Source organism: Trachinotus anak, unplaced genomic scaffold (assembly GCF_046630095.1).
Source record: "Trachinotus anak isolate AG129_WGS33_773 ecotype Australia unplaced genomic scaffold, CSIRO_AGI_Tana_v1 ptg000005l, whole genome shotgun sequence".
NCBI classification, from domain to species: Eukaryota; Metazoa; Chordata; class Actinopteri; order Carangiformes; family Carangidae; genus Trachinotus; species Trachinotus anak.
This window is the reverse complement of record NW_027273856.1, coordinates 5626116-5645775: the sequence shown is the minus strand read 5'-3', so window position 1 is coordinate 5645775 and position 19660 is coordinate 5626116. Positions and strand designations below refer to the sequence as shown.

The following is a 19660-nucleotide window of genomic DNA, read 5'->3' as shown; positions in this document are numbered from 1 at the left end:
ATACAATCAGAGCTCTGCCCACCTGCGGGGATTAGATGCTGCTCCAGAGCGCAAAGCGAAACTAATCATTGCTAAAAAAAAAAAAAAGTTAGTGTTCAGTAACTTAATCTTCATTGACATTTATGGTGATAGATATTGTAGTGTAGTCTGGATTTGTTTCAAATTTTAGCTTTCTCCAAAAATGTGATATTATCCAAATTATAAAGGCCTTGTGATAAGACTGAGGTGACAGAGACAAGTGCATTCCTGGTAGATAAACTAGCAACTACAACACAAACATCACACTAGGTAGAATAAAATAATCCAAAATATCCACAGTTCACGTCACATGGCATCTTCACAGTATTTCAGTTTGGTGTGAGCAACATGAACTTACTGTTAAGACTAAGTGAGTCATTTTCACACAGGCCTGGATCACAGTGGGGCACTTCTCAATCCACCAGATGATGTAAGAGCAAGAAGCAGCAGCAGACCATGATGAAAGCACTTTCTCTGCCATAGAGGGCATCATCTCCGCCATTCAGGATATGGACCACAAATGGGCTGGAAGATGGACATCTGGAGAGGGGGGGACACTTCAGAGGTGACTCTGGATGAAGAGATGGTTCCATGTTATGACACATAACTCCTTTTACATGTTTATATGATAAAATTATCTGGGCTGACAAAGTGAAAGGACACATCCTCTTTCAGATTGGGACCAGGAGCAATGACAGTAGGAAGAAGTGACGGATTCTGGAAAAGACGACTCTCTGATTCAGAACCCTGAGTGCAATGCAAAGACGGAGGGAGTGTGTGCCTTCTTCATTCATATCTGGGAGCTTATGACATGGCAGTTGTCATGACAAGTGAATCAGTGAATAATTACACTCTCAAAAGTATTAAATAAATAATCTTAATCTAAGTTACAATCATTTTATCAGTATTTGTTGACATGTTTGTATTTTTGTCAATTTAAACTGACTACAAGTTCACCATAGAGGACTGAATAAAGGAGAATCATGACAATATTGGTTATGGCAACACTACACACATTAACTACAGAAAGAAAGTACACATGATACGAATGAGTGTCGAGCTTAATTTAGACCTGACAGAGCTTCAGACATTCCATCTTCACACACAGAGCAGGTGTCTCGTGTTATTATCAAGGGCTTGTGAATATGTGTGCGCCCATAAATGCTGTACTACTCACAATCAAGCACTAGGGTAACACCAGCCATTCCTCAAACATATTCTCCAAAGTGTGTAGGGAAAGTTCAGGGACATCACTAATGTGGGGCGAAGAGAAACACGCTTTTTGAATCTCACCCTTCATGTCCATCTTTAGGGAGCATGCCAGGGCTGGTGTTTCATTGCAGGAGTTTTTCATCGCATGTAGATAGTGTGTCTCATGTTTTAATGCTGGTCATCAACTGTGAGTATTGCCGTACTGTGCGCCTTTCCACCATGACCTCTGGCCTCTCATGTGGGCGTGCCACAGCTGTTTCCTTGCAACAGTCTTTGCCCATATCTGGTCTTCTCGGTGCTGCATTCCTGGTGTTTTGTAACCATACCCTTAACTTAATTTGCCCAAACTAGTTTATACCTAGTCCAGTGTGTGTGTTCTTCCCCTTTCTAGTCTAAATAACTATGTTTCTGGCATGTGATATAACTTTTGCTCGGTACAATATAGTAACTCCACTATAGTGCTGTTTACACAATGGCTGGTGGTCCCCACTCTCATCAATGAGTGGGCAAAATTAGATATGAGAGCCAGTCAATTTGTGTGACATTATAATTGACACGGGATAAAACCAATGGATTGTGTTAGGATGCGACTCCCTATATTTCATTGGTCTCGCTTCTGGACCAACCCTTATTTGCTAAACCAATTAGTGAGCGCTAGAGTTGATTGCCGAGGTTTTAGACCAATCATAAGCCTGGCTTTCCTAACAGGCGGGTCTTTGCCATTGAGGGGTGGGGTGTTCGAGGTCATTCAGTCCCTCTCTGATTCACTCTATCGGCGTGTGTTGAGGGGACGGGTAGTTGGAGTAAGGAGTCGCCGGGCGGTAGTGCGTCTCAAACGCTTTTTGGGAAAGAAACGCCGCTGAAAATTGCACCACAGACTGAAGAAACGACCCCCGGTGACGACTTCTGTGAAATTATTCAACGCGACGACTGCGCCACACGCACCAACCATCAAACGCAGCCAGGCTATCAAATGCTAGCCAGCTAGCATCCCTGAAAACTGACGGGATCAAGGTGTTGATAGCTAGCCTCCCAGCTAATTATCCATCAGCTAGCATCCTCCTGCCGTAGCATCATTAGCTCGCCTCTCCTCATCGCTCACGTCGAGACTCCACCACTGTTCGTGGCGGTGCACCAAATTCCACATTCAGACAAAAACAGACAACGGAGCTTCCTAACTGGCTGCCGCTGGAGAGAGCGTCTGCGTTGCATTAGTTGACACCATCACACCCATCTCCCCAACCCCTTCACCTCTGCCCCTCTCCCTCCACCCGAAACACTGGAAATCCACAAGCGGCCGGATAGCGGCGAAGGGCCGGCGAAGCTGGGGGTGGTAACGTTACCGGACTCGCAGGGAGTCGTAACGGCTACGGACAAGCACAGCCGTGGGGATCTACCGACGAGTATGGACGGACTGGCCGTGGAAGTTCGCGGCTCGAATGGGGCCTTCTACAAGGTAACCTGGTGACAGTCGCAGTTTTTAGTTGTCGTTGTTAAAAGTTTTGTTTCATGATAAACTGTTAGGTTTCGTTCTCCTGAGCGCAGCCCCAGCCAGCCATCACTTGGCTAATGTTAGCTTAGGTCCAGTGCTGATAAACAGGGATGGTTTTGCGTTCCATTGGGGTTGGCCGTTGTAGGGTGGGTAGCTAGCTCCAGCTAGCAGTTAAGCTAAGTACACTTGTCATCACCAAGTATGGCCTATATTTGGCAGCTTTTAGTTATTGTCAATATGATCACAGGCTATGCTATCGGAAAGACAAATGCCTGTAGTTTTGGATTGGCATACAGGAGTACTCATAAGACATTGCTCTGTCTTGAAATGTGGGATGCACGCGTTTAAAACAGTGGCGAGCAGCTAATCAGACAGCTGTTGTGCAGTTCCTACGCACAAGTATGATGAGATGCTACATCAAAGCTCACATACTTCACGTTTGTTTTGTAGCCCTGCCCCACGTCCTAGCAGCACCACACATGTTTATTGGTGTATCGAGGAAGAACTAGAGTGCTAGTTTCTGTTTCAATTCTGCCTCATTTTTAAAAGAAAGTATACTTTCACATCCAGACACATGACTTGAAGTCTTTGATGCTGCTGTGTCACAGCTCGTTTGCTTGTTTTCAAATACCACTTTAAGATGACAACTTGGTGACTTCAAATTGAACTCAACACATACATTTTGTTCAAAGAGAACTCAAATGTGTTTATTCAGTCACTCAGCCATACAGATAAGGGTCTTGGTGAACATTATAGGTTCTGGCATAATTTGGGATTTTAACAATAACTCTAATGGAGGTATTCCCAAACTGAGGCGAGACAATGATGTTGGCAAATAACCCAATACATCCTCTTCCTGATTTCTATTTGGAAGTCCTTATGGCATCTTTTATTTTCATTTCTCTCTGTTTAACTGCATTATTTTCTCCATGTGCCCCTCTTCTCTATGCTGTCTTTGAGCCTTCAGCTGGTCAGTCGACCACATGGTGGTTTAGGGATGAGCCTATATTTACTCTCCTCGTGCTGCTTCACCTGTTGTTCTGTTTTACAGGGTGACAGTTCAGCTCTGGCATGAATGAACAGTTTCCACTCATCTCTATTACGTCCATTATCTCCCCAGCTCTCATTTTGTGGATGAAATGGACACTTAACTGTGTTTGTGACATTTTAAATGTCATATTCCAGTGGCTGTGTTGTCCTTGATGGGAGAGAGCCGAGCTAAAGCTTTACTAGTTTTCCTGTTGTGATTGACACACGGGGTAAAAGGATTTTGCCTTTTAAATGCACTTCATTCACCTTGGTGTCACATTGAGTCAGGTAGTTTTTTCTTTTTAACGACGAATCAGGATTGTATTTATGAACCTGTCAAGGCAATGCAGCACCTGTCTGGAAAGTGGCACTTTGTCCTGTTTAAGGTCTGCACTTTTTGCAGCAGCAAGCACATACCAGACAGACTGATAAAGGACTAAATGAGAGTATTGCAGTACATCTTACATTGTCAAAGATCTCTCTTTGCATATCTTAAATTTACATGTTGTTTTAAGTAGGTCAATCAGCTGAACACACTGGCTACTTATGTGGAAAAGATGCAATTATCTCATTTAATCAGTTTTCATTAGAGAGGAAGTTTGCATTGTTCACCACATGGACCTGCATGTCGCTGCTGGCCAGAGGATGAAGTGATGTCATGAAGCTGCCGGTAACCCCCTCCTTCTCTGCCCCTCATTCCACCAGTCATATCATGCTAGAAAGAGGGCTTGCCTGCCCTTTGACCTGTTAGTACTTGGTGGAAGCAGTACTTAACCTAACATAACAAGCACAGCTGTCTCCTAATGTGATCTCTGGAAATTGGAGGATAAGCACTTCCTCAGTCGGACCTGTTGCCATTGCCGGCGTCTTTTCCAGAAGTAAACCAGCTCTAGTGCTGCTGGGACACAAGAAGTGTGATTGGCAGACAGTAACTGCTTGTGTAGATACCATTAACAGGGACCTTGTCAGAACAGCAGGCAGCGGTGATTGATAATCAGAGTTGAAGTGAGAGTGGACTGCTCGATGGGTGTGAAAATCTCAATGTGTCTACACACACATTGCCCCTGATCCAGTCTGAAACCCCAGCCAGCTTTTCCAGCGCAAAGGCAGAACCTTGCCAGCAAGTGAATCCACACACGCACTCCTGACCCCCAAGCATGATTGCAATTGACGCTACTGCCTGACCTCTCTGTCCCATATACGGTAGTGTCACACTGAGAGACATGCCACACCCACCACTTTCCTCCCGTCTTGTCACTGCTGAGCTCTGGGGGTGTTGGTCAAAGTTTATGGCGTGCTCTGACAGATTTGTGGATGGTCATGATGGACAAGTAACGTTTTTCAGTGATCTCTCTTGTAAGAGTTGTCTGTGGCCGGTCGCATAATCTTTCCATATAAGCTAGGCTGAGTGAGTGCCTGCCTTCCCCATCCATGTGCCCTCATGAACATGCCTCGTTCAAAACTGCTGCCCTCCAACTTACACACAAAGAGAGAGTGCATGCATTTTAATTCTGTTTGTGTATGAATTAGTGTAAGTGTGTGTGTGAGAGAGAGATTTCCAGGCTGTCTGTGCTGTCAGGAGGAGTCAGTGTCCCTCGTCACTTTATGTAGCGCAGAATTCACAGCCAGAGAATTGTGTCAGCGATGTGATGTCTTGGCTTCGAAAAAGCCCGAGATGCTCTTTTCAGCAACAGCCACAGTATCTGTCTAACATGGCTTACAAACCAACTGTCTCGTGTTGTTTACATGCAAAATCAAACGCTCATAGCCCCACCCCTTATCACTGTCTCTCCGTCTTGTGCATTCATGGGAATAAAACAATTTCTTTCTGCTTTTCTTTTAGGGTTACATCAAAGATGTCCACGAAGACTCACTCACAATTGTATTTGAAAATAAGTAAGTTTGCTTTCTCCTTTAACAGCTCCTGTAAGTCTGTCTGCTTTATGATAAATAGTCTTTACATGGGGCAATGAAGCTTGAACTGTACTAATTGAGAGTTACGATGACCGCTCCAGGCTGGTGCTTTACCCAGGCATTCAAAATCGTCCTCCTCAGCACCTGTGCTTGGCATGCAGCTGTCCATACACGTCTCTAACCGTTTTTTTACCCCCTGCTCTGACCCCTCCTGCCCCTGCCATGCTTTCCTATACTCCCAGCCCCACCACCCGTCCCCCTGGTCCCTCTTTATCTACTTGGCTGAGAGTGTAGATTAGGGTGCCCCTAAAAATAGTGAGCCATGGTATGCAGGGTGGGAGGAGTGGCAGTATGGTGGCCTGTGTCATTTTTGGGATGGTTTCTTCCCCCTCCTCCTCCATTTACTTTCTCTGAGCACATGGGGATGTTGGAGTAGCTGGTTGTATAAGACAGTGAATGAATGAAAAACCTTTTTTGGTCTGTAATGATAGTAGTAAGGCTCTTAAATGAAAACTGTTTTTCAGTTTGAGAAACTTTCAAATGAACATACATCTGCTTCCATTTATGTGTCTGAAGTAATAATATCAAGTATCACCTTAGAAAGTCATTTACTGAACTTCATTGCATTCTTGAGCTATTTTCAAGTTCCTATTTAGTGTAAAGGGACATCATACAATGGACACAGTCACTCATTGTTCAGACACAGCTCCTTAAACTTCCTCATTAAACTTAATGAGCCATTTTAATTTTTATTCCATTATGTCTGTTAATGTGCTGTACAGCACCGATGGGTGATACACCAATGCCATTGCAATCCCAATATGACACGAGAGTCAAAAGGGCTTGAATCTAGACCGCCTGAGCTGTTACTGAATTCAATTTTCATACCTGTGATTGTTGATAAGCTGACAAACATTTGTGTTTTATCTGTGTTGTCTCGCTGCAGCTGGCAGCCAGAGAGACAGTTGCCCTTCAGCGACGTGCGGTTGCCTCCTCCAGCCGACTACCACAAGGAAATTGGTGAAGGAGAGGAGGTGGAGGTGAGGCGCGCCGCTTTGTGTCTGTCTGACTCAGCCCATACACCTGAGTTTCCACTAACCTCATGTCTCAAGGCCTTGGTGTCTTGGCGTGTTATCATACAGATCATTATTGGCTAGCACTGACTTTTAACTGTCTTTACTAGGACATTCTTGTGGCATCTAAACGAAATGAAAGTTTCCATGTTTAGGCCTTTTAAAGTATTTTTCTAACTGCAAAACAGGCCAAACAGCTTGTGGCACATGAGGGTTTAGATTAGCATATTTCCTGGTGCTTTTGGTTAGCTAATTAGAACAGCACATTTATAATATGCATGTTGACTTAGTCAAACATTATTATCTGGTGGGAAAGTTGAATATATTGCTTGCATTTTGTACAAGCTGACTGAAATTGAATTTACGCAGGCTGAAAACTCAAGTCACTATAAGATCTCATACTGTCATTACAATATTCAACAAGTTTACCCACATTATACGTTTAGTTCACATCACGCAGCACTAGATAGTTGTACACTTTGTATCCTCTCAGCTTTACCAATCACGAGACAGTGGATTTGTAGGATTCATGTCACGGTGAAGGTCTGCCATTTGCTTGCTGAATATGCAGCTAAGGCCATGTTCACTGTCATTGCATCCTGCTTTCTACTACAAGCTGTTTGAAGCATGCGTAATGACCGTAATAGTTGTGTTTTTTTTTTTTTTTTTAATCTGTGACTCAGCCGTCATTCACTGTATGTCTCCTTACAGGTTTACTCCAGAGCCAACGAACAGGAGCCATGTGGCTGGTGGCTGGCGCGGGTCAGAATGATGAAGGGAGAGGTAAGTGGTTACTAGAAAGCAAGAAACATCATCTTTAAAATGAGATTAAAAAAACAAAACATAAGCTTCATTTACAGGTTGTTTCATTGCTGATATGTGCTAAAGCAGAACAGCGTATCCTCTTTACTTTGGAGAAACGTGTTTTGCCTTAATGGTGATTTCAAATCCTCTTTCCACCTCTGCATGCCTCCATTAATTCAAACACCACGGTCACACAAGAGAAAAGTACAAAGAACAACATGATGCTGTTTTGTTGTCTTGTCATGTGTAAAAAATACATTTTAAACCACTCAGTGTTTGTTTTTTTTAATCAGTGCCTTGGATGCTGTGGTGCACTAAAGGAATTTTTAGTTCGGGGCTTAGATTTCCTGGAGCTATTTCACTGAAACGGATTAATATTGTTGAGAAGATGATGCCTCGTGTCAGTGATAAAATCCAGCCAGGCTAGCTTCCTCTGTGTCTCAGTATTTAATAATCAGTAATAGAGGCTAAGCAATTATCTTTCACTTTGCTACAGCGTTCTATTGTATTGCCAGTAACTGTTTATTAAGCTCTGAGTACCCCAGTATCCTGCATGTATCCTGAGTGAATACAAGCCTGTAGTAAGATAAGTACTGCTGGGTAATGAGCTCAAAGAGTCAGTATGTTCTGATGTGGTCTGACATTGTACCTTCAAATTACATCCTGTGCTGCTTCTTCACACAGACTTGTGTCAAAACGGATTTGCACCAGACTCTGTGTAACAGGCACAGTTGGCTTATTTTGAAGTGTTTTTTCAAATTTTTCAGATAATTTGAACCACTACCGGCTCTTGGTTACCAGCACGAGCTGCAGGTTGAATAGTGGGTCAGTGGGATATGGAAAGGACAGCTTTGCAGTGCTCCTGTGCCATGGGAGCTGCTGCTGGTGTAGTGCTGTTATTTGGAGCAGTCTGATAAGAGCCTGCAGGAATGTCTAGCATTGACTGATGGCTTTAATACTGTCCTTTGAGCATGGAGTGTGCAGCGTTCATCTCGCTGCCTCACTCGTTCATGCTTCCCCTTTTTCTTTGTCTACATTTTGTCGTCTCTCCCTGGTTCATCTTCTTTGGTTCATCCTTTGTTTTCTCTGAAACAGAAGAATCTGTGTTTAGCTTTATTAAGCAAATGAATAAAGCTACAGATTAAATGCATTTTTGATGTTAAGTATATTTTCTTTCAGTCTGAGGGGTGACATCAATTTTGAACTTGACAGCTCATTCTAAATTCTTATATGATTAAATACAGCACTGTATACATCTTAGCATAATGGTGTTTATTTCAATTCACATGTCTGAGCTGTCAGGCTGCCTTGTGTCTGATTTTTCTGCCTATATTATTAAAAATCTGCACCTCGTGGATCTCGTTTTCAGTTCTACGTGATTGAATACGCGGCATGCGATGCCACATACAATGAGATTGTCACATCGGAGCGCATCAGGCCCCTCAACCCCAACAGCCCTTCCTCTCGGAACTCCTTCCATAAAGTCCCCATCCCTGTCCCAGAAGACCTTAGGGACATGTGAGTGTCTTTACATTGTCAGGTTACATACTGTAGACAGATATACTTTAGAATTGGCATAGAAATTTAAAATTTTGGTATTTTTGCAGATATGAATGAATGATTTTACACATTTAAAAACATTTCTTTGAATGTTGAACTCTGACATCACAAGTTGTTTCAGTGAGCAGTGTTGTTACGATGACCCACGGCTGCTAAAAGAATAACGAGGCCAACTCTCCTGTGGATTGTTTTCTTATTGACAGCTGTGCAAATGACAACATTCACAAAGACTTCAGGAAAGCTATCGGAGCCAACTGCATCTTCTACAGTGCCCAAACACACGAACTCATTGTGCTGGTTAGTACTTTGAATACACACATATGCTGGGACTCGCTTCATGAACAAGTCAATGGGCTCATTAGATAAATACAGATGAGGAAATGATACAAACGAGCTGTAGTAACTGTCTCTTAAAGGTTAAAACTAACCACATGTCTGGGATTTTTGGGGTATTCCTATGAAATCTATAGGTTACATTCACTGAACACTTAATTAGGAACACCAAACTAAGAGAGTAGGGCCTCCCTTTGCTCCCAAAACAGCCTCAGTTCTTCATGGCTCAGATTATGTTGATTGCATCACATCATTTTTGCAGATTTGTCAGCTGCACATTCATGCTCCCCAGTCTCCCGTTCCACCACATCCCAAAGGTGTTTGCTGGATTCAGATCTGGTCATAGGGGAGGCCATTAAACTTCACTGAACTTGCTGTCAAGCTCATGAAACCAGTTTGAGATGACATTTGCTTTGTGGCATGGTGCATTATCCTGCTGGAAGTAGCCTTCAGAAGTGAAACTGAGGCCATAAAAGGATATACATGGTCAGCAACAATATGTAGACAGGCTGTGGCACTGAAAGGATGGTTGATTGGTATTAAAGGGCCTGAACTGTGCCAAGAAAACATCCCCCACACCATTAAACCACCATCACCACCAGCCTGTTATTGTTGACACAAGGCAGGTTGGGTACAAGGATTCATGCTGCTGAGGCCAAATTCTGACCCTGCCATCTGCTGCCTCAGCAGAAATCCAGATTCATCAGACCAGGCTACGTTTAGTTTTCAGCTGTGCAGTTTTAGTGAACCTGTGCCCACTTCTGTGCTTGGCTGACATGATCTTCTGCTGTTGTAATCCGTATTGTGCGTTCTGAAGCTTTTCTGATCACCACAGTTGTAAAGAGTGGTTGTCTGCCTTTCTTAGTCTGCCAATTCTCCTCTGCCCCCCACCCCCCTGCTGCTGCTCACTGGGTATTTCTTGTTTTGCACCATTCTGAATAAAACTCTTGAGACTGTCTGTGAAAATCCCAGGAGAGCAGCAGTTTCTGAAATATTCAAACCAGCCCCCCCCCCCCCCCCATTCTCATGTTTGATGTGAACATTGAGTGAAGCTCCTGACCTGTATCTACATGAGTTTATGTATTGCACTGCTGACACATGATTGGCTGAGTGGATAATTGAATGAATGGTGTACAGGTGTTCCTAAAGTGTTCGGTGAGGGTATCTTACATCCCCTTCTTATCTCTCTACAAAAAATTTTGAATCAACATTTATAGCAACGTTGTCAGTGTTCCTTAAAGACTCCTGATTCTAATCAACTAAACAATTCCAAACTCTGTGAATGTAATAATAATGTTTTGAAGTAATTTTGAAGTTGCAACTTAATCTTTTCTTTTTTTTTTTATAATCTTCACAGTCTACAAATGAAACCACAGTAAAGCGTGCAACTCTTCTGAGTGACATGCATTTTCGCAGCATCAGAACCAAGCTTATGCTAATGTCCCGCAACGAAGAAGCCACCAAACATTTGGAGGTAAACTTACTGTGTCAAATACAATCAATCTGCCAGCCCTCGGCAGCATTTGTCTGTGTTCGTTTAGCCCCCAGCCACCCATTTTGGCCTCCTTTTACACATTTACACTCAACCCAAGTTTGTGTTTCCCCCTCCCAGACAAGTAAGCAGTTAGCATCAGCCTACCAGGAGGAGGTGAGGGTCAGGGAGGACCTGATGGGCCTTGCCATCGGTTCCCATGGTGCCAACATCCAACAGGCGAGGAAGGTGCCTGGTGTCACGGCCATCGAGCTGGAGGAGGAAAGCTGCACATTCAGGATCTACGGAGAGGTACACTGCTTAATGAGCTTATGAGCCTTCGTATGTTCTGCGCATGTCTGATGATACTGTAGTGTAATGTGCTGGAATATGTGTGTTGTGCTACAGACACCAGAGGCGGTGAAGCAGGCTAGAGAATATCTTGAGTTCAAAGAAGACTACTTTCAGGTACCCAGGAATCTTGTAGGTGAGTGAGCAACAAAACATTCCTGAGGGAGCTCATTCTGTCGGTGACAACATCACACTTCATCACCATAACATATTTCTTATCACCACACATATACGCTCTTATAATAAAGGCACTCTGTTACCATTCCTTCTTTTTCTTTCTCCCACAGGCAAAGTCATCGGCAAGAACGGCAAAGTCATCCAGGAGATCGTGGACAAGTCGGGCGTGGTCCGCGTCAGGATCGAGGGAGACAACGACAAAAAGCTTCCCCGGGAGGAGGTAGGCAGGCAGGGGGCTGGCAGGGACGACACTGCCAGCAGCAAAGAGGTGAATGGACCGTTCGGCTGGTCTCCCAGTCCCTTACAATCGCCCACACCCCCCCTACCCACACTCCCCACACTCCCCAACCCTCCGCTCTCCAAAAAAGCAAAGCTTCTTAACCGCGGCAGGATGTAGACGTCCCATGTGCTGTCTGCTTTGACACTGTTCCATTCTGCTGCTTTGTCTCTCCTGTTTTGTCACTAGCACTTATGTTTTCATTTGCTTTTCACCAGACACAGCCCACAGCACAACATATGTCAGTTATGTTGGGCGTGTGTGGGAACTTAGCTGTGCGCTCTCCCTGATGGGTTGAGACAGTATGTTTCTGTTGAGTGTGTTTGGTGTGATTTTTTTTTTTTTTTTTTAAAAAGCATACTAATCATTCCAGAGGTGGTTTGTAATTTACCACTTACAATGGGAGGTCTGAACTGTTTCCAATCAGTGATACCTCTCTGACAGTGGGGTTCAATATGTGATGATTATTTGTTTCCCTAAAAAAAAAAGAAAGCACAACACTCAACTCTTCATCTCCCCCTCTTTGTGTTTTATCAGGGCATGGTTCCCTTTGTGTTTGTGGGAACTAAAGAGAACATCAGCAATGCTCAGGCCCTGTTGGAATACCATGTGTCCTATCTCCAGGTAAGTCAGTTCTCCATGTTCACCAGTAGATGGTGGCACTCTCCTTTTCTCTGTTGCTGCCTCTCAGAAAACCTCTGACAAAATAGAGCCGTGTGTTTCCAGCATTTCTGTCCTCTGTGCACTGCAGCCGTTCCTGAGTTTTAATTTGAGTCTGTATATATCTGGACACTTGGTAGAGGAAATACGTCTCTTCGAAGCACAGTGTCTTTATGTGACATTCGGGGTTGGGACAGGGTGCCGTTGGGACGTATGGGCGTATGAGCAGGGTCACTTCACATTGGTCACCTGTCACCCTCCTGCCCAGCACCACATGCGGAAAGCTGCTGAGAGCACCTCATTTTGCCCTTACCTCATGTGCTTTTATAAATAGCCCCTCTCTCTGGGATGGGGGTGAAGGGTAGACTGGAGTTTAGATTACCAGCTATCTGGACCCCGAGCTTCCAGAAATAACATCAGGACCCCCACCCGGCCTCACTTCCTTCACACCTCCCCTGAGGTTCAGCTGTTGTCGGTGGAGGCAGCTGTCGCACTGTGAAGTGAGACCCCCTCCTCCGAATCGCCCACCACTGAAACGCCATAAAAACTGCTGTCAGTGCACTGCCGCCATTAGAAGCAGTGCCCACCCTCCCTCATCTATAAACATCCTTCATGTGGCTCAGCTGAGAAATTAGACATTGTGTTTCTCCTAAAAAAATGATAGTAAAAAAAGAAAAAAGTTTGAAAATGTATTTTAAATGTGATTTCACATGATAAACTGATAACAATGGTTTTATCCTGGCTGTGTTTTTTAGTGTCGTGGGTGAGGACATTAGTTGTCATCCCTTGACCCCCTGGACTGTGTGGGGGGTCAAATGATATTGCCCCAGTTGGAGAACTAACAGACATTTAATCTGTCTCAGCCTCTTTATTGTCCCATGTCAACTACAACTACTCTTGTTTTCAGGGTACCTGAGACAAACCTAACTAAATGGGTGAATCCCCTTTGGCATGTGTGCAAAGGCTGAGAACATTTGAACCAGACTCTGTTAACGCTTCTCAAAACCAGACAGTGTGCTTCTCATTTTTGTGTCTGAACCAAAAGATTAAAAAGTGAGTGGACAATTTCCATCTCCACAGTGTGATTCCACATCTGCCGTGTCATTCAAGGCACAGCTCTACTTTTTCTCATTTTAGATTTGGCAGTGGTTTGGAAGAAGTGGCAATCTAAAAGATGGCAGCGGAGTAATGGTTGAGTCGACAGATGTAGCTGTTTATCTTAACTTTGACCACTATAATCTATGGCTGGTTGGGTACTGGTTGGTGTGTGTGGTTTTTGAGGGCCACATTCCATCAGGTTGAAGGGCTGCACTTGGCGCATTACCGCCACTTAGTGGTAGAGTGAAAGGCCCAAAAGCAGCTCAGGCCCACAGCAGATGTGAGTTCAGACCATGGCTCAGCCCCAGGTTAATAGAACAGAATGTGTGTGTGTGCCGTTTTATAGGCTGAACAAACATGTCAGACTGAAACAATAGCAGTCAATCACAGCCTACATAATTAAATGTCTGAGTAATTCTGCAGTTGAGGTTTTGCTTTTAATCATGTTTTTAATTATTGACAGTCAGGCTAATCCTGTTCTGGTCCGTACACATGTGGATCATCTTGTTTAAATAGCAGCATGCATGCTTTGTTTGTCTGTAAACCTGATAATACATGTTGGTCAGATGATCTGTATACAGTGGCAACACATTGTTTTGTGGACTTGAATGAGCTCAGCTCACCTTGTCATGTTAGATGCTCAGGGTTCTTATGCTTCAGCACCAGCTGGAGAAGATGAAATACGTTTTACATTGAAATAGCAACAACAACAAAGCATGGGTGCCGTTCATGCTTCACCTTGATGACAGATTATTTTGTTAGTTTTTGTTTCATTGTGCATTTTGCTTAGAACTCATCACCCACACTACTATTTGCATTTAACAACGGGTGGATAACCGGGTGTAGGATAGGGTGCAGGGAGGGAGGGGGGTTTTGTTGATGCGTTGCAGTAAACCATGTGCAGAAAAACAGGCTCTCAAGTGCACACTGTCTGTACTGTTTCCCTGTCCCTGCCTTGTAGGAAGTGGAGCAGCTGCGCCTGGAGCGTCTCCAGATTGACGAGCAGCTCCGTCAGATCGGGGTGGGGTACCGCGCACCTGCCAGTCGAACTGGAGGCCCAGGTCCTGACCGGGAGAAAGGCTACTTGACAGACGAGAGCAGCAACTCGCTCCACACCTCTCGCACTTATGGAGGCCGCGGCAGAGGACGCAGGGCCTCCAACAGCCAGTACTCTGGATATGGTGAGAATGAACGTTTTTATTTTAGTAATTAGAAAATAAAAGATAATTATGTAATTTAAAAACTTGTTTTTGTTGTTTGTTTTATGTGACTTGTCTCTGTTTGACACAGGCACAAACTCTGAACTGTCCAATGCCTCTGAGTCGGAGGACGTTAATGAGCGGGACCAGCGGCCCCGTGGCATAGGCGGAGAGGAGAGAGGCTCTCGACGGGGCGGCAGGGGCAGAGGCTCCAACTCAGGACGTGGCCGTGGGGGACCAGGGTCCAAGCCTTCCAACTCAATCAGCTCAGGTAATTAAGGTCCTACGTCAGTTACATACTGACATCCTTCAGATAAGTAGTCATACGTGTTATCATCTCACCTTCTCAGTGAGTTTGAGAGCTTTTCCAAGTCATTGCATCAGTGTAACGGCATCTTCTGGTATGGGTTAAGAATCTAAAGTCATTTAAAGCAGCCTTTTCACATTTATTCTCACTAGTTGTACAATAAGTTAAAAAATTGGAACAATGCTGTGATCCAAAGTTTTGAAGAATAAGTCTCAAGCCGATTGTGTTTCTTGTGAGTTACAAACTGCTAATAATTGAAGTTGAAACCTACGCTCCACAGAGGAAGGAGATTTCACCTAAACATTAAAATAATGATAAGGTGAGAAACAGAACCTCGTCTATGGTGCAGCTTTGCAGGTGCCTTTTTTTTAATCTGAGGCGAACAGGTGTGCTCCTCCTCCATGATGAAGTGAGGAGAGGTCACCTGAGAGTCAGAGGGAGATTAAAAATGAGAAGATTAGGGAAGTGTAGGTGTAATACTAATTCTGTGGTATCTGCAGTGCTGAGGGACCCAGACAGTAACCCATACTCCCTGCTGGAGGGTGAAGGAGAGCTAGCCGACACCGACATCAGCGAAGGCATGGGAGGAGACCGCCGCAGGCGCTCCCGCCGCCGCCGCAACGACCAGGAGCCCAGCGTAATGGACGCTGCTGCAGAGTCGGACAGCCAGGCCGGCCCCAGTGAGAATGGACTGGGTGAGAACTGAAGTGTTGTTCTGTTGCGTTATGATTTGTCAAGAAATAAATTTGTTGCCATGGCTCTTAGTAGGGATCCACACTGCACAGCTCTGAAATTAAAACCACATGCTTGTTGACGAAAGTAGACTCCTGAACAGTGTCAGAGAGACTAACCCGTGTTTTCTCATTTGGCTTTCAGATGAAGAGGCCCGACCTCAGCGCCGCAACCGAAGCCGCCGCCGCCGTAACCGTGGCAACCGCCCAGAGGGAGGTTCACCCAGCCGTGACAGACAGCCAACTGAGAGTGGTGAGTCACTGCTTTTTTCATTTTCCCCTTTGGAAAAAAACGATATATTCTGTGTCAATAAAAGCTTTGATCATTTCCATTTGAGCTGATGCTGATTAGGCAGCTTGTTAGTACAACCTGGCCCCCAGCAACGGCTCTGGCTAACAGATTTCAATGTTTTCAGTGACTGTTGCTGACTACATATCCCGTGCTGACTCCCAGAGCAGACAGAACCTGCCCCAGAAGGAAAACCATGCTGGTCCTGAGCCCAAGGTACAGACAGAAACACACACTGTGACCTCAGCCTGAGTTTTATTGTCTGAAGACAGATTATTGAACCTTTTCTCACCTGTTTTTACCCATCTTTTGTACCCACAGGAGAACGGGACCAGCGCCAAGAAGGATGAGCGAACACCCTCCAAGCGTTCCCCCAGCAAAGGCATGACCTCGGCCAGTGAGACTCTGACCTTGGTCAACGGGGTCTCGTAAAGAGACGGCCCTGCCCCTGGCGAACCCAAGTCTAGAGCAAGACTCCATGGCAAACTCTGTCCCTGCTTGCATTAACTTAAACCTTAAACAGATGAGTGAAAAGTACCTGACAAAAATACCTGAATTCATACTATGAGAGTGAAAAAGTACAAAAAAACGACAAACGCATCTACTTAAAAACACACGTTAACGGTGTATGCTATCCTATCTATCAGTACGTAGTGCTTATTTAAAAAAATACAACTAGCTTGCCAAAAAAGAGCTGGTGGATATGACTTGATTTTTAAAAATACTGAAACACGAGAAACAGGACGAGACTTTTTTGTTTTGTTAATGAAAACGGTTGTCTTTATTTGTGTCCTTTTTTTTTTCTTTTTTTTTTTTTTTTTTTGTTCTGTTAATTTTGTTCATTGTTTATCACTGGTTTGGACTTGGCGGTTGCTCTCTCTCAACCAAAACAGACGCGTCTCTTAACAGTGTTAAAGTACAGACAAGAGAGATGTAAGCTGTAGGGAGTGGCGCACGAGCAGACAGTCCAATAGCTCATGTGACGAGATGTTCGCACACTGAACCTGGGAGTGGAGGCAGACAGATTGGAATATTGATAGACATTGTGCCTTGAATTTGAAAAAAAAAAAAAATAAAAAAAAACTTGAGTTTTTCCATTAAGTTTGTTTTTGTTTCCCCAAGGGGAAGAAAACAGGAAGAGGTGATCTTCCAGTTTTTTTTTTTTTCAATTTTTTTTTTTTTTTTTTCCTTTTTGGTTCCAAGAGGAGAACAAACCTGTGAGGGAGTGATGAGTGAAACGAGGGAAGGAGAGGGAGTGGCTGGCCAACGTGAGGAAAAAGAAGTCTGGTGCCAAACACGAAATTCAAGGCGCTTGTCCTCATTCCGAGTAGAATGGACAGCGTTGGGTGGGCGGGGGGAGGGGTGGGGTGTCAGTGCGTGCGTGTATGTGCGTGCGCGCGTATGTGTGTGTTTGTGTGTGCAGAGTTGAGATTTGGCAACCACAAAACAAAACTGGGGAGGGGTGAGGTAACATACGGAAACGTAGCCCTGGGCGGGTCGCATGGTGAGGCATCTCTATTTATCAGCAGGCCTGAGGGGGGGGTGTCGGCTGACGCGTCACTTCCTCCTCTCACCTGTGTTAGGTCCTTCGAGGGTCCAGGGTGGCGCCCGTACAGCCCTAGTAAACAGGACAGGCTGAGACCAGACAAGACGGCAGACTTGAACTATAGATTTAGACTCAAAGAGAACTATACCGTGCCTCTTTCTCTGTGTCGGAGGGGGGGGCGGCGGTGCTAGCTTCCAGCCACACTAGTGTCTTGATAAACCACTGCAGCGTGCAGCTCCAGACGCACACGAGGGGCGACCACCTTTCTGGGACGGGTGCTGCTAGTGGGGGAGGGGGAGGGGCCTGGAGACTGTGGACTGTGGGATTGGGACAGCTTCAAATGACATGAGAGCCACATGACACACACCTACAGGTACACACACGAGGCATACACACCAGGTGCGTGCAAGTCGAAGCGGTCGCCTGCGATGGCACGACGTACAGGACGGAGAAGGAAAAACTTTAACCAAGCGAGGTGTCTTGTCTTGTACCTGGCAGTTTGGGTTGGCAAATGAAGTAAGAGAGGGACTGGAAACCTCAGTGGCTCTCTGCTCATATTGTTACTGTTGTCTTGGTTACCGCTCTCAAGTTTTTTTGTTGCTATTTCCACATCTTAGAAAATATGAAATAAAAAATTGAAGTGAAATCAACTTCTTCTCTGGAGACGAACTTTGATTTCTCTGTCTTGTGAGTTTGCAGTCTATTTTTCTAACTTGCATGGCATTTAGTTAACGAGTAGTAGGTGGTGCCTGTCCTGTGCATGAGGAAAGGGTGTTATTAATCTGACTTACAAAGCCATTGTTTCATTCACTAGAATTGCTGCTAATGTACACATTGAATGTCCAACTAACGTAGAAACTCTACCTTAAAGAGAGAGAAACTTAAAAAAAAACAACAAAAAAAAACCCCATTACCCACCACCACCCACCACCCCCCTGCTCATCTGCCCAGAACGTCCCAGTTTCTAATCGGTGGATACGAGTCAGGAAGAGACCCATTCCTTTGCTCACAAGTTTCGGAGTCTCTTAAGTATTAAACTACAAGGGCAACATTGTGCATGACAAGCAAGCGTCCACATGACCAAAGGTTTTGAGAGACAGATGAATGGGAGCGTGGTTGAATCGAGATGACCCAGATGCTGCTGTTATACATTTCTGCTCACCTGTATGTTGTGTTTTTAGAGGATGAACGAGCACTTGAGTATTTGTACCTTGGTTCAGTTGCATGTGTGTGAGTGGAGGATGAAGCCCTACTGGTATGTTTTGTGTTGACCTTTATACCTCATTGTGTGAGTACTGTATCCCCCTATGTATCTGTATCCCTCACGTCCTGTTGAAAGACTGCTGGCTGGTGTGTGTGTGTGTGTGTGTGTGCGTGTGTGTGTGTGTGTGCGTGTGTGTGTGCGTGTGTGTGTGTGTGTGCGTGTGTGTGTGTGTGTGTGCGTGTGTGCGTGTGTGCGCGTGCGCGCGTGCGTGTGTGTCTGTGGATGCTGGCTGTACAGTCGACTCCTCACTCTGTCAGATTTTGTCTCTGGTTTTCTCACTCATGTTCTGATGGCAATAAAGGACTTTTCATTGTTTGGTATACATTTTTTCAAGACAGTTTGTTCTTTTTGATGAACAGCCGAAACCCAAATGTCAAGTGAAATCTTTTGCAGGGTCAATATCATTTCAGCATTAAACATTGAAGTAATTTAAAGGTCCCATATTGTATAAAAGTAGATTTCCCTGTCTTTTCTTTTTAGTATAAGGCAGGTCTAGTTTTAATATTAATACTGTGAAAGTATCAAAGCCTCAGTCCACAGAGAAATGCACACAGCCTGTATTCAGAAACTGAGCCTTAAAACCAGCCGTCAGGACCTCTGGAACTTTGTGATGTCACAACAAAGCAGTCACCGCTCTCAGCCCCGCTCAAACCCCGCCCACCTGGACCCACCATCCAACCTTGCAGGATTTGGTTTGAGGAGTGTTTACCTGAAATCTGCTATATTTTTTATTTGATCACTGAAACAGTCAGCCAATCAGAAGAGAGGATCTGAGCTTCTCTTTTGATTGGCTGACTGGCTGTTGTTACTAGAGGTCCAGAGAGAAGCCTGAGAGCAGAGATGTAAAACTGCAAT

General features: G+C 44.7%; 1 protein-coding gene across 2 annotated transcripts; it reads left to right on the top strand.

Moving 5' to 3' along the window:
• The first annotated feature begins 1986 nt into the window (after nucleotides 1-1986).
• fxr2 (FMR1 autosomal homolog 2) lies at nucleotides 1987-19127 on the top strand. Of its 2 annotated transcripts, none has more exons than XM_071478027.1 (17): nucleotides 1987-2686; nucleotides 5595-5647; nucleotides 6612-6705; nucleotides 7450-7521; nucleotides 8912-9060; nucleotides 9306-9399; nucleotides 10793-10909; nucleotides 11048-11218; nucleotides 11315-11393; nucleotides 11545-11654; nucleotides 12249-12335; nucleotides 14431-14650; nucleotides 14760-14939; nucleotides 15476-15670; nucleotides 15852-15959; nucleotides 16123-16211; nucleotides 16317-19127. In XM_071478027.1, exons 1-17 carry the CDS (start codon nucleotides 2636-2638, stop codon nucleotides 16425-16427), a joined length of 1980 nt encoding a protein of 659 aa, XP_071334128.1. In that variant the 5' UTR covers nucleotides 1987-2635; the 3' UTR covers nucleotides 16428-19127. The 2 variants fall into 2 exon arrangements, with proteins under 2 accessions (XP_071334128.1, XP_071334127.1); XM_071478026.1 differs by having other exon boundaries at nucleotides 11545-11702.
• Nucleotides 19128-19660: the final 533 nt, after the last annotated feature.